Source organism: Tursiops truncatus, chromosome 6 (assembly GCF_011762595.2).
Source record: "Tursiops truncatus isolate mTurTru1 chromosome 6, mTurTru1.mat.Y, whole genome shotgun sequence".
Classification (NCBI taxonomy): domain Eukaryota; kingdom Metazoa; phylum Chordata; class Mammalia; order Artiodactyla; family Delphinidae; genus Tursiops; species Tursiops truncatus.
Genome location: NC_047039.1, coordinates 51235550 through 51249889, shown reverse-complemented (window position 1 = coordinate 51249889; position 14340 = coordinate 51235550). Strand labels below are relative to the sequence as shown.

General features: G+C 47.4%; 1 protein-coding gene across 1 annotated transcript in view; it reads right to left on the bottom strand.

Annotated features, from left to right (window-relative positions):
- Positions 1-13162, bottom strand: part of TTC39B (tetratricopeptide repeat domain 39B) — a 136168-nt gene extending 123006 nt beyond the window's left edge. Inside the window, exon 1 of the mRNA XM_019934851.3 lies at positions 12939-13162. Within this exon, the coding sequence (XP_019790410.1) occupies positions 12939-12980 (42 nt within the window). The 5' untranslated portion in view covers positions 12981-13162. The remainder of the gene's footprint in view (positions 1-12938) is intronic.
- Positions 13163-14340: the final 1178 nt, after the last annotated feature.

The window sequence follows — 14340 nt, the reverse complement described above, 5'->3', positions numbered from 1 at the left end:
TGGCTAGTTGTAATATTTGATAACAATCTTACTAGGATTCTTTCCTGCTCTGGAAAATTCTAGCCATTCTTATGTACTGATAAAAAGCAAAATGTATACATCATTGCTATTCAAATGAATGGCTCTGGATGAGTTGCCAAGGCTGCTAGTAGCAACTCTCTGAGGTGGCCATTAGAATCCCCCACTGACTTATGAGGAGACTGAAGCTCAGAGAGATTAAGTAACTTGCCCAAGGTCACAGTGCCTCTGCAAGTGACAGAACCCAATCCACGTCCACTAACCTGTAAGCCCATCCACATTCTTTTCTCTCTCCCACATGCCTTCCTAGGAACAGATATGACAAATCTGAAATTCAGATGGGATGCCTGAAAAGAGGCAGAAATTTTTTTTTTTTGCGGTACGCGGGCCTCTCACTGTTGTGGCCTCTCCCGTTGCGGAGCACAGGCTCCGGACGCGCAGGCTCAGCGGCCATGGCTCACGGGCCCAGCCACTCCGCGGCATGTGGGATCTTCCCGGACCGGGGCACGAACCCGTGTCCCCTGCACCAGCAGGCGGACTCTCAACCACTCCGCCACCAGGGAAGCCCGAGGCAGAAATTTTTTGACTCTTTGCCCCATTTGAGACTTGTGCTAGGGTGACAGTCCCTTTCAATCAACTGTTAATGGCTCAGAAATGCAATTGCTTGTTTGTGCTTTGGCAGCAAGCTAACCATGTTGGATAAGTAGCATCTGCCTTGGGGAATGAACCAGAAAATCAGGAAAAACCATCATCTGTATATACTACACATCTTCTGCTTTATTGCAAATGGGACAAATTATTCATCTCGACAAGGGTAATTCACTCAGCCCTCGAGCCTGTCTTCTGATGACGTCACAGTGTTAAGAGCCAAGTCAGCGCTGACCCAAATGCACTCTGCTCTACAGTCTTGCTTTTTGATGCCTAACATGTCTGCTTTGTCCTCATCATATATAATGGCTGCTCATTTTTACTTCTGCCTGGGAAATTCTATTTTATCCTAATGATTTTTAATTTTTCAATCAAGTTAAAGGTGAAAAGTATATTGAGGTGAGAGCAGCAGATAAAGGAAATCGTTATGGGGTCATGGAAATGTTCTTAAATTGGATTGTGGTGATAGCTGCACAATGTAAATTTACTAAAGATCATTGAATTGTACACGTAAAAGGAGTGAATGAATGGCATGTAAATTACACCTCAATAAAGCTTTTTTTTTAAGAATACTGAGATAAAGCTAATAGATTATGGAGGTAAATTCTCCTTTCTGGTTGAAAGGCTAAAAATATCACGTTGTTAGAAAGCACTGAAGGGAGTTCCTTTGCTGCTTTCTGGGGGGGAAAAGTCCCACCCTTTCCTTTTGGAACACCAAGGCACCTACATCCTATCCCTGCTGGGTGTCATAGCCTGTATGGTGAAAGAGGAATATTTCTCCTTGGAAGCAGCGGGAATGCTAAATGGTCATTGAGTACCTGGAGGGGAGAAAATAAGGGAATATCTGGAAAGGCTGGAGGAGAAACGGTACCTGAGGGAGGTCTTCAAGGATGAAGAGGAATCATCCAAGTGAGGAAACAGTGTATGAAAAAGCTGAGAAGTGAGAAAGGCTGCCCCTTTGGGAGATGGCGCCCGTAAGGGGAGCTACAAGCACTTCACCACAGCTGATATTAAAGGTCCTGTTAGGAGGGCAAACTCCTAGGAACCACCCCAGACCCACTGAAGAAGAATGGCTTGTGGGAGGACCTAGGAACATGCATCTTAACAAGCCACCCACTCCCCTAACCAGGTTACCTATGCACCTTGTGAGACCACCAAGATAGGTCCCAAGTAAGGCCTCATACACCATGCTCAAGTGTTTGCATAATACCTCAAAAGCAAAAGAAACACTGTGGACAGATTTTAAGCAGCAAGGTGAGGATGGACTTGAACTTTAAACACAGCAGTCTGGCATGGCACATGATTTTGAGGCAGAGAAAGAACCCTAGAGCTCCCTCCAGGGCCCAGGAGTGCACACACACTGTCACCTCCTTTACCTTTTAACCTCTTAGACTAAGTAGCCGAACACAAACATACTTCCTACAGTCTCCTATTAACATCTAGGTGCTTTACGATCTTATGGAAATGTCGTAAGAATGTTATGACATTCACCAATGTTAAAGAGGGGACCATCCTGCACAACCACACATTTGGAGAAACTAGAGGTTACCACACGTACCACTTAGGTGTCAGGGGGCAAATGTCAGTTTCAAAATATTACGGATATGGCCAAGTCCCTTGCTGACTATTATAAACACTGTTCTGCTGAAACAGATGGCCCTTTGAGCCCATGTTTATACTCTCTTTTGCTGTAAGTGGTTTCCCCTCTCCGCTCAGGGAGGGAGAGGTGTGAGGATTATAAACTTGCAGAATTGACCTAGCTGGAGTCCTGAGATTAGCCTTAGAGGTATCTGCATCAACCTAAAGGAATCCAAGTGGAAGAGGAGTCTTGCAGGACTCTGCATGGGCCGACGTTTATGCAAGGTCAGTTCCTTATTGGATTGGGAAATCAATGTCAAGTATCCGCATCATGCAGCCTTAATAATAATAGTACTAAGGGCCAACATTTGCACCCCATATGCTAAGCACTTTATAGGGTGTCAATCCTCTCAATAACCCTCTGAGGACTCTCCTGGTGGTGCAGTGGTTAAGAATCCGCCTGCCAATGCAGGGGACACCGGTTTGAGCCCCGGCCCAGGAGGATCCCTCATGCCGCGGAGCAACTAAGTCCGTGCGCCACAACTACCGAGCCTGCGCTCTAGAGCCCGCGAGCCACAACTACTGAGCCCACGTGCCACAACTACTGAAGCCCACACGCCTAGAGCCCATGCTCCGCAACAGGAGAAGCTGCGGCAATGAGAAGCCCATGCACCGCAACGAAAAGTAGCCACGGCTCTCCACGACTAGAGAAAGCCCGCATGCAGCAACGAAGACCCAACGCAGCCAAAAGTAAGTAAATAAATAAATAACTCTCTGAAGCAGGTTCTACAACATTATCCCCATTTGACTGATGAAGAAACTGAAGCTTAGAGAGATTAACTTATCTAAGTCTGTACACGGAGGAGCAGGGATTCAAACCCGTCTGACTCCAGAACTTCTGCCATAGCACTTCATGGGGTGTGTCAAATAGATTTCTATGTTTTCCGAGTTTTTGATGCCTATAATAGGAGTATTAAGGAAACAAGCAAATTTAATTCATAAAGCTTACGACGCTTTATAAACAAACTCACGTATAGCCCTAGAAATCACCTAGTACAGGGGTCAGCAAAATGTTTCCACAAAGACCCTATAAATATTTAGGCCACGTGGGCCATACGGTGTGTCCTAACCACTACCTCTGACATTGAGTGTAAACAGCAACAGGGAACACCTAAACAAACGGGCATGTCTGTATTCCAATAAAATGTTATTTACAAGAACAGGCAGGAGGGAGGCTACATTGTTCTTGCAGCACAGTCTGCCACTCCCTGACCTAGTGGAAAGGGCCATGAATGTAGAGTTACAGCACTTGGCTTCTAACCCTCATTCCATGCCTAAGTGAGCTGGATGGCCTTCAGCCAGTCACTGCCTGTGTCTAGGCTGTGAACTTCTGCATTAGTTTCTTCCCTATAGGCTGCAAAGATAAGGTGAAACTACATTCGGACACACTGAAACAGATTCTCCATCAAACCCATAAATAATAAACCGTGGCAGCAATACCTTAAGGTAAAGCTGAAGGGAAGAGAAAACTAGCACGTTAAGGGTACTTCTATGTGCCAGGTGCTTTGTAAAACAGACTCGTATTTCATCCTGTTTGCCAACCTTATGGGGTAGTTGTCATTATTCCTGTTTTATAAATGAAAAGCATCAGACAAGTTAAATAACGAGCTCCAGGTCACACAGCAAATGAGACGAGAAGCCTAGACCGGAATCCAAGCCAGGGGTAGCTATTCTCGAACAACAAGCACTCGGGTGATGATTTTGCACAGGTGATGACATCTGAGTGCTTCCGGCAGAGGGTCCTGGAGCCAGGCCTCATTCCCCTCTCTTCCGGACTCTCCCACTCTGTCATCTGTGTTGCCCGCCTCCTCTCAAAAAGATCCTACCCCATTTTGTCTGAAAAAACGAGGTGAGACTCTGAGGTTTGTTGCCTTTAGCTCTGAGTGGAAGGACTGTGATTCATGCATGGAAAATAGACCAGGAAGCCCAGAACTCTGGGGCAAAGCAGCCTAAAGAAGCAGGGCAAGAGAAAAGGAGGACAGAGGGACACCCTCAGAGAACCCCTGACTGGTCCTGCTGACGGCACCAGAGTCGTGGGTCCAGGGCTTCTGCGTCTGAGAACTTAGCTGAGGGTAAGAGTCTATGTGACAAAACACAACCTATGGAAGTACTCAGTCGTGCCTGACTTGTCTGCCTCCTTAACTAGTGCATTGCAGGTTACAGTCATCAGTTTAAAACTAAGTACTTTGGAAATGGGGCTGGGAAAGGAAAAGAAATGGGATCATCATTGCTTCCTTTATCAAAAAACAAACAAAAAAAAGAAACACATTTCCCAAATGTGGGAGGATACATATGTCAAGGAAGAAAATTGAAAAAACAAACGAAAACAAAAAAGCCAAACTGCTTAGCTGAGCGTTCAAGACCTACCAAAATCTGCTGGAACACACACAGCACTGTCTTCCAGCCTCGACCACAGAGCCCTCGCACAGTCTGCACTTCAGCCTCCACCAAGCTTCACCCATGCCCGGGCATGTTTCCCCACTGGTCCCTCTGCCTGAAGGAATGAAGCCGTGATCTGCTCTCCATGGCTGCCTGCTAAAACTCCACCCCTCAAAGTCCAGATCCCATGTCACCTTCTAGATCACAAACGTCAAAGCCGAGAACTTCAGAAACAGATCATCAAGGTCAATTCCTTCAGGTTACATAAGAGGAAACCAAGGCCCAAAGGGGTTAAGTCACACAGCTGGGCAGTAAAGACTTGGTCTGGAAACCAAGTTAGCTGATCTGACTTGGGGGCGGAGGGGCAGGGAGGCACGCCTCACCAGCACCTTCAGGATGAGTGACAACCCCAGGAAAGCCCTCTCTTCCTCCTCCTTCTTGAAGCCCCAGGCCTGCTTACAAGCTCGCCGAACTCGCCCCTCCATTCCAGGTGAGAGTGGTTTTGTGTGTCCATATTCCTGCTTGGCTGCTCCAGAGGGATCAAAGCCATGTCTTTCCCATCATGTTATCCCAGTACCTAGCTAGCGCTGCACAGAGTGGGCCTTCAGGGGGCTGTAACAGTCATTCAACAAAACAAAAACACCAGAAAACAACCTCCCTCCCCACCTCCGATCCTGTCTTCCTCCAATCAATCGGCCTCCATGCACTGCCAGAGGGACCAACCTACAGCTCGGATCTCACCACACCTCTGCTCAGCTGAAACCCTTAAATGCACACCATTGCACATCATGATATCCACGATTCAGCATGAAAAACTTAGAAGAGCCCTTCCTGCCCTTGAGCCTCATTTCCTGCCACCCAGAGCACCACAAGCTCTTCCTCACCTCCGAACCCTATGCCTGCTGTTCCCTCTCCCCGGGACGCACTGCAAGAGTCCCCTTTGTCCCCAGCTCTCTTCTACATGGCTAACCCCTACTCATCCCGCAAGACCCAGAATGTCTAAGAAATGGCCTCCTTGAGGAAACCATCCCTGATTACCCATTCCCTCTTCCCACTCCAGGTGAGATGCCCTCCTCCGTGCTGCCAAAGCACCTCGGCATCCCTCCTGTGTAGTTCTCAGCACAGATAACTGCATCTATTTGTTTACACCCCCACCTCCCACTAGACCATCACTTAGGGCAGGAGCACCTGGCATAAAACCCGATACATGAACTTAGACTGAATAATCTTCTCCTTCACTAGTTACAATCAGACCCAACAAATATACATAGTGCATCATTTCACTAAAATATTTTAAAATACAGGTCCACAGATCTCAGCCAAAAAAGCTCTTACTACACACCCAGTCTTTCAGTAAAGAGCTCAAGATGCATAATGGCATTATGAACTGCCAGGAAGTCAACACGTCAAGAGTCCCTTTAGAGAGGTGTGGTGACCTAGCCAGTACGGCCGACTGGCCAGAGTCTGGGGATGTGACCGACTCCCACGAAGCACAGGGATGGAAGAGGAACGTTCTGACACAGTGACCGAGGGGAGGTTTGACAAAGGGAAGCTCTCCCCAGGAAGCCTCTCAGCGCCCAGGCGAATCCCCGGGCACTCCTCTCCTGGGAAGTGAGCACACAGTAACTTCAGGAGACCTGCCTGAGCTGGCCACCGGGGCACCTGAGACTGGGGGCCGGGGGACTGTCAACAGACAGCCAGACGGAAACCACTAGCCTCTCAGAAGTCACAGTATCCAGTTCACACGGTGCATAATTAGTAACAGCACCCGTGCGCAGGGAGCTAAGATAGGAAGGAAAGCAAACAGCTAACCCAAGGAAGAACTGATTCCTGTCTAAGAAGCACGCCTGCACCTCTGGACTTGAGGGGGAGGTAGGAGGTGTGGGGCAAAGGGGACGTGAGCAGAAAATGAGGGCAAGTTTCACTGAGAAAGTAGCATTCCCAGAACAGATGGTCTTTCAAATGATTCAAAACTGAACATTCAGGGGACACAGTGGCATGTCCACCGTGTGGCGCACATGGTGGCGCAGTGGTTGAGAGTCCGCCTGCCGATGCAGCGGACACGGGTTCGTGCCCCAGTCCGGGAAGATCCCACATGCCGCGGGGCGGCTGGGCCATGAGCCATGGCCGCTGAGCCTGCGCGTCCGGAGCCTGTGCTCCACAACGGGAGAGGCCACAACAGTAAGAGGCCCGCGTACCGCAAAAAAAAAAAAAAAAATTGAACATTTCAGGAAAATTGCCTGTTTGTTAACCTGAGCTGGCATCCAGGCTGACGACGGTAAGCTGATGCTATTTTTTTCCTCTCGCTCACCTGCAGGACCAATTTACAAACATCCTTTCCTAACCTTGCCCAGATTCATCCACTCATAAGCAAATGGCCGTGCTCCCTCAGTAAGGAAAGTCACAGTGAGCCAAGCAGGTGAGTCAATTCTGCATGAGGTCCTTCCCCACCCTCCACACCCACCGGAAGGCTGAATCCTACCCAGTTGTCTTCTTAGGTAACAGCACCGCCAGCCAGCCAAGAATCATCTCTTACCGGCTCTTCCCTTCCGCCCATTCCACTGCCCCTCCAACTAGGGAACAGGCCACCAGGCCAATTCCTCCTCCGAGTCCTCCCTGAGAAGTCCCTCCTTTCTGGCCTCCTCTCTCCAACCCCAAGACCTCTGCTCCACTCCAGTCCTCACCACCTCCCATTCTGAACTGTCGCAACAGCCTCTTGCCTTTCCTGCCACCACCCCCAGTCTGGCTGCACCAACTTCACCAGACTTAGCTTCCTAAAATAAATAATTGTATCACTCTTGCCTAGTTAAAAAGCCCTCTGGGTCCCCATTTTTTAGGACATCGCAGCCCTCCAAGGCACTCCTCCCCATATGCTGAGCACCCTGCTGACCGCAGGGCGTGCTCTCATCCCCGCCCCATCTCAACTTCCACCCACGCCTCTGCCTTATTGCACTTGCTCCACCTAGCACACCCTTCAAGATCCAGTTCAGGGAGCCGGATTCTTCCAGCTCCATTCTTCTTCCTCAAAATTGCTTTGCCAATTCGGGCTCTTTTGTGTTTCCATACGAATTTTAAAAGTTTTTGCTCTAGTTCTGTGAAACATGCCATTGGTAACTTGATAGAGATTGCATGGAATCTGTAGATGGCCTTGGGTAGTATGGTCATTTTAATAATATTGATTCTTCCAATCCAAGAACACAGTATGCATTTCTATCTGTTTGTGTAATCTTGGATTTCTTTCATCAGCATCTTATAGCTTTCAGAGTACAGGTCTTTTGCCGTCTTAGGTAGGTTTATTCCTAGGTATTTTATTCTTTTTCATGCGATGGTAAATGGGATTGTTTCCTTTATATACATACTACTATATATAAAATAGATGACCAACAAGGGCCTCCTGTATAGCACTGGGATCTATACTCAAAATCTTGCAATAACCTAAAATGGAAAAGAATCTAAAAAAGAAAAAAATATATATATATATATATATACACACATACATCTGAATCACTTTGCTATACACCTGAAACTAACACAACATTGTAAATCAACTATATTTTAATTAAAAAAATTTTTTTAAAGACCCAGTTCAAATACCACCTCTTCTTTAAAGTCTTTGCCAGCCGCTAAACGAGGGCAACCAACCATTTCTGTTTGCACCTGTTGTCCTGGAGTAATTACTGAAAGCAGCACACTGACTTCCCCAGGGCCCTGCTGTGGATGATAAATTATATGACCCTCCTACCTAAAATCTACCCTGACCCAAAGACAGCACTCGTTACTTGTGTAACTGTGTCTTTTGCTAGAGCGTGTGTTCCTCAAGAGCAATCAAGCCATCTTATCTCAGTATGGACTTCCAGCACCTGAAGACTGCTGCACCTGGGGAGGTGCTCAATGAACACTGATGGAATGAAAGAATGAATCTGATACGAAGAAAACTGTAGCAATCAGTTTTATCTAAACTTCATCTAAAGCGCCAGTGGGGAAAATTTCTAAATCAGAATTAGATCCAAAAAGTCCTGGGCCAAAAATTCAGGCCATGAAAGCATTTGTCACATAAACCATTTCTTTCCGTAATCCAGTGTTTCTCAACTTTTTTTCAATATTGTCCTCCTGCCCCAGGAGCCTTTTTAGACATTTTTTTTCCTAACCACATCCCCCATGAAATGTTAATAGCACAGAGATATACCTGTACTTTATACATAAAAGAGCAAGTATAAAGTTTATTCTTCTTATATAATAATGGGTTCAGAATGGCAATAAAAATGTTAAGTCATGTTTTAAATTTTAAAGCTATTAACATTAAACTTTGTATTTGCTGAGTAACTTTTAATGTAATTTTAATGTAAAAATGTGATGTATCAAATTATACATAAAAATTGCCAATTTCTACATAATAATAGCAATGTAACCAAATTTTTCAAACTTTCAAAACTGCTATTTTTCCAGAAAGGTAAAACAATTGAAAACAAAATCTTCTTAAAAGTTATTTTTCATGAACTTAACTCTTGTTTTATATGAGAAAATAATTTTTAACTTATCCAGCTGCTACATATTCATTCAGATATCATCAATAGTTTCTCTTTTCAATACTTGGCATAGTTATTAGTGGGTTGAATAATTCTAATAGGATTAAAGAATAAAATATAAAGTACTTTTATTTAATTTTCAAATCCCAAGTCACACACAAAGTAGTGTGGGCCAAACATAAGCACTTAACAGCCACAAGGCAGCCAAAGGCAGCCCTAATGGATAAGGAAGTCACCAACAGAGATATGGCTTCAGGATCAAGCTATTGATGGACAGAAAGTTCTCCAGTCATAGCCATCTAGTTGCCATAGGTTTGTAGTAATGACCCTGCATACATTCTGTATATCTTCCATGAACTCAATGTCAATGTTGCTTGTGTAATACCCAAGAAAAACCAATGAGAGAAATTTAAACGTTAAGAAGTAAGATTTTGCCCACCAAGCTTTGAAGGGCCACAAACCACTGGAACATCTGAGAAGTTTCTGCCTCCCTCCAGAACCAATTTTTGCCACCCCTGAGGCTGCAAGCCCTAACCTCTGTGTTCCCACGTTTATCCTCCTAGCACCTAGAGAAAAAAACAAAAAACACCAGTTTACCTAAGAAAACACCCCATCCCACAACGATAATAAGAGCCCCTCTACCTCCATCATCTCCTTGGGTACTTTTAAAGAAAAGGGATTCCCATACTATTAGCCTTTCTCCCAAACAAAGGAGCCCCCCACCTCTAAAAGTGTAGACTTTTGGAGCTGGAAGAACACTCGGGGCTCATAGAGCCCCTCCATCTTCAGATGAGGAAACTTAAAAGAGCCCTAAGAGGTAGAGAGACTGGCTCAATCAAGGTCACTATATTGTTATAGACAGAGACCTTGTCAGCCTGGGTCACTGTTGTATCTCCAAGCTAGGACCAGGCTTGGCACATAACACAGTCAGATGTTTGCACACTTAATGAATGAATGGCTATTGGGCAAATTAGTGACTGAGCTGAGAGCCCAGTTCACCTAATTCCTAACCTACCACTTTTCCAACTACACCAATTTGTCCCTTTTTACTCTCCTAGCGTATCAAATAGTGGCCTCAAAGACTATCAAATTTATATTGTTTGAAAAACTTCCCAGCTCTTTTAGTTTCACACATCCAGAAAGTTGAAGAGCAGGGTCTTGTGTGCTTGTGGTAGAGTGCTTCAGCCCACTGAAAGTGAAGGACTTTCCACAAATAAGTCAAGGGTACCCGGTTGACAATGCATCACTTCTTACTTGCTTACCCTGCCTTGATCTCTTTTCTAGAGTTCTTGTTCACGTGCCATATCTCCTTACCCAGACTGAGAACCGTAGAGAGCCAAAACTGCCTTCCGTTTCTAAGACACCTACTAAGTTTAAGCACGAAGCAAATGTTCAATAAATGTTTGCAAAATTTATTCCAATGGAAATGGTGCACCATGAGGAACAAAAGTGGATTTGGCATGAACAAAAAAATTCTGATTGTACTTCGCTCATTTCCTAGGACCAGTAGAGTACCTAACATGTAATGGGAGCCTAACAGTTACTGAATTTTAAAACACAAATGAAAGATATGGCAAAAACTGAGACGTTATTAAGCACAGTCTTCATTCATTCAATAAATTCATTGAATTTATTCATTCAATAAATACGTATTACCAAGTATCTGTGTGCCAGGCTCTCTGCTGCTCTAAAACCTAATTTCCCCCACAGAGCCAGAGCCCTCCTCCCTAGCAAACGCGTGGCATTAGGTTCACCTTGCAGGCTGTGGGCACAGCTAGGGTAGCCATGTCTCAATATGCCCAAGACAGTCCCAGTTTACACCTACTGTCCAAGTGTTCTCTCCCAACAATGCCCTGGTCTAGACAATTATATCACCCTAAGTGTAGCAAATCTTTTTCAACAAGAAGCCCAGGGATTCAAAAATTTCACTCCACATTTACTAGCTACTCGCAGTCCCTTTTTTTTGGCTGTGCCATGCAGCACGTGGGATCTTAGTTCCCCAACCAGGGATCGAACGCATGCCCCCTGAAGTGGAAGGGCAGAGTTCTAACCACTGGACTGCCAGGGAATTCCCTACTCCCAGTCTTGTTTCCTTATTTCTAATCCAGGCATAACACATTAAACTAAATGGTTATAAATAGAAAAGTGGCTGGGGACAAGGCTGGGACATCAGATTGAGACTACACTGTAGAGAGCCTTGCATGCCAAGAACATGGATACATAATTTAATATACAGCAGGGAGCGATAAAAACCTTTAAGGGATAAAGTGAATGTATAGTCAAAGCACTATGAGTGTTATGATGTTGGTTACAGAAAAGATCTAAGACAGGAGGAATGAAAAAAGCCGGCTCCAGGTCATACCAAAAAGACAGCCTAAAGCTGTAAATAAAGAAAGGCTGTCACAGATGAAAACGGCAACAAATATGCTATTTCATCATTTGCCTTTATGTGTAATTTTAAAGTTTCAACAATAGATGCAGCTATGCAAGCTCTAGTTCATTGATCTGTGGTCCTGATACCCTCCTTGGAAGGCACATGTTGTAAGGAAGCTTCTGGACAGTCAGGCTTGCCCTCCTGTCGGCCAGTCGTGTAAAGGAGCTGAAGCTCGGTTTTTGTTTTATTTTAAGTGCTACATTTCAAACACAGTATTCGTTGTCAGAAGAGTTTCCCGACACTGAAAGAGATGGACAGGAAGCTTAACCCGCCAACTCCAGACCTTCCACTATTGCATCATTTGAAACTAAGCCTCCTCAGGCAGCGACTTGTAAAATTCAAGTCAGGTAAAATGGCAGCAGCAGTCGCTGTGGGTGCTGCTCCTGCGGCCGCCGCCGCTGGCCTCAACTTCAAGCGCCGGAGAGCGCGTCTCTCCGGAGCTGCCGACTGCTCAAAGGAACAGTCGATAAATCAACAGGTCCTGCTCGCCGGCCCGAGGGTGCTCAGACCCGGGCGCGCCAGCCACAGAAGGAAGTGGCTAATTATTTAAAGACAGTCGAGACCACTAGAGGCCGGAGTCGGCTCTCCAAGCGCCTTCCCTCCGTCCACCACCCACACTGGGAACCTGCTGGGAAAAGGCCCGGGCCCCGTACACGGAGGGGAAAGCACCAATTCCTGGGCTGCTGCTCCAGGTCCCTAGCCTTCCAGCCCCTGGGCAGCCCTGCACTGCCCGCGGGTGCAGACACCCCGAGGGCTCCTTTTTCCTCCGGCTGTCCCCCTCCTCTCATCGATTGCAAGCCTTTCTGTTCTGCCACTGGAAACTTCCAGAGAAGGTGAAATTCCCAGGTCAAGAGACGATTCTACAAACTCTAAAGGGCCAATGTCGGGACTTCAGAGTCAGACCTCATAAAGCCTAGGCGTCCCTGGTGAGGCTCAGTACTGCTCTGTACTGCGGGTCCTGCGCTCCCGCGCGTTCGCACCCATCCACCCGCTGGCCGGACGTGGTGTCCTCCGATCCGCAAGAGCCCACGATGCCGGCGCCCGCAACTTCAGCAGCGCCTCCGCTCCGAGAGCCGCAGAGACACTCCTCGCTCCAGCGAGGACAGACCTCCCAAGGCCTCGTGTCCCCAGCCGCAATCCCTGTCCCTTCCCCCGGGCGAGAGGCTGCAGGTCCCAGACAGGGAACCAAGGGGGCGGCACCTTGACCGTCCCTGCCGGATTCGCTCAACCCTGCCGAGCTCGCTCATTCCTCCCGGGCTCCAGGGGCAGTTCCCACACTCCCCACCAGCCAGTACCTCGTCCGCTTCCAACTCTGCTCCGTTGCCTACGAGCGCCATGTTCCTCCTCCGGCTGCCGCCGCCCAGAAACCAAACAGGGAGCTCAGAGCCAACTCAGTTTCTCGGCTCCGGGCTCAGCCCAGCGCCAGCAAAGGAGGAAGAAGGTGCCTCCGCGCTCCCGCCGGGTCCCGGGCGGGGCCAGCGCGCCGTTGGGCGTGTGCTTTCCCCGCCCCCGGCGCCCGCACACCAGAAGAGCATCCATTCCCCGAGCCGGCGCCGGGTGGCGGGCCTCTACACAAGCTCCGCCCCCTGCAGGCCTCGCCCCGCCCTCTACGCGGCTCTGACTAGAGCAGCCAATCAGATTCCCCAACGCTTTTCCGCCTCCAGACGGCATCCACTTAGGATCCACATGGGAGGGGTCATTGCGTGGGCGGAGTCACCTCGTGGGCGGAGTCACCTCGTGGGCGGAGTCACTGGCGAAGTTCGCTGGTCTGGCCCACTCTCTGGAAAGGCACCTGAGAGTACCAGCTACCAGTACTCTGTGGGGAGGCCTGGAGCCAAGAGAGCGCTGGGTTAACGAGGCCAACCAAGGTCAAACCCACCTAACCCTGATGCCCCTTTGAACCGTCCACCTGGTCTCTGGGCCAGTGCCAGTCCCCTTCCCTCGCCAGGTGCGCACTGCATCTCGCAGATGGTGAGGCCAGAGAGCAGCCTTGAGTCAAGGTCACAAGTCACCCAAAGGTCTCTGTCATTCCACCTGTCCAGACACTAAGTCAGGGACATCATCTTCAGATACAGGAATGCTGTGTTTGCTTCTGTGTATGGTTGAAAAATAACAGAAAAACCACAGGACATATATTTATACAACTTAGAGCTCCTCTACCCCTCCTCCCAATATCCTGTCACGATGACCCATTTTGTAACCCCAAACATATGTGCATAATTCGTGCTTGAACTATAAGATCCATGACGGTACGGATGCTGTTTGTCTTCTTCAAAACTGTATCCCCAGCACCTAGAACAGTGCCTTACACGTGGTAGATGCTCAACAAATATTTGTTGGCTTCGTTTAGAAATTGATTCCTGCGTATAACATGTATGGTAACTGAACTATCCAACTGAAAAATTATAAGGGTATTTGGTGGGGGGGGGTGGTCAGCTTTATTTTACATACGATAAAATTCACCAAGTTTAAGGTTGTAATTTGATAACAGATGTTTACAAAACACCATTCCAATCATGAAAACACACCCAAAAAGTTCCCTGTGCCTTTTTGCTGTCAATTTCCTTCCCCCACTCCCTGGCCTCTGGCAACCACTGATCTGCCTGATCTGCTTTCTGTCACTCTCATTTTTTTTTTTTTTTTTTTTGCGGTACACGGGCCTCTCACTGTTGTGCCCAGCCGCTCCGGGGCATGTGG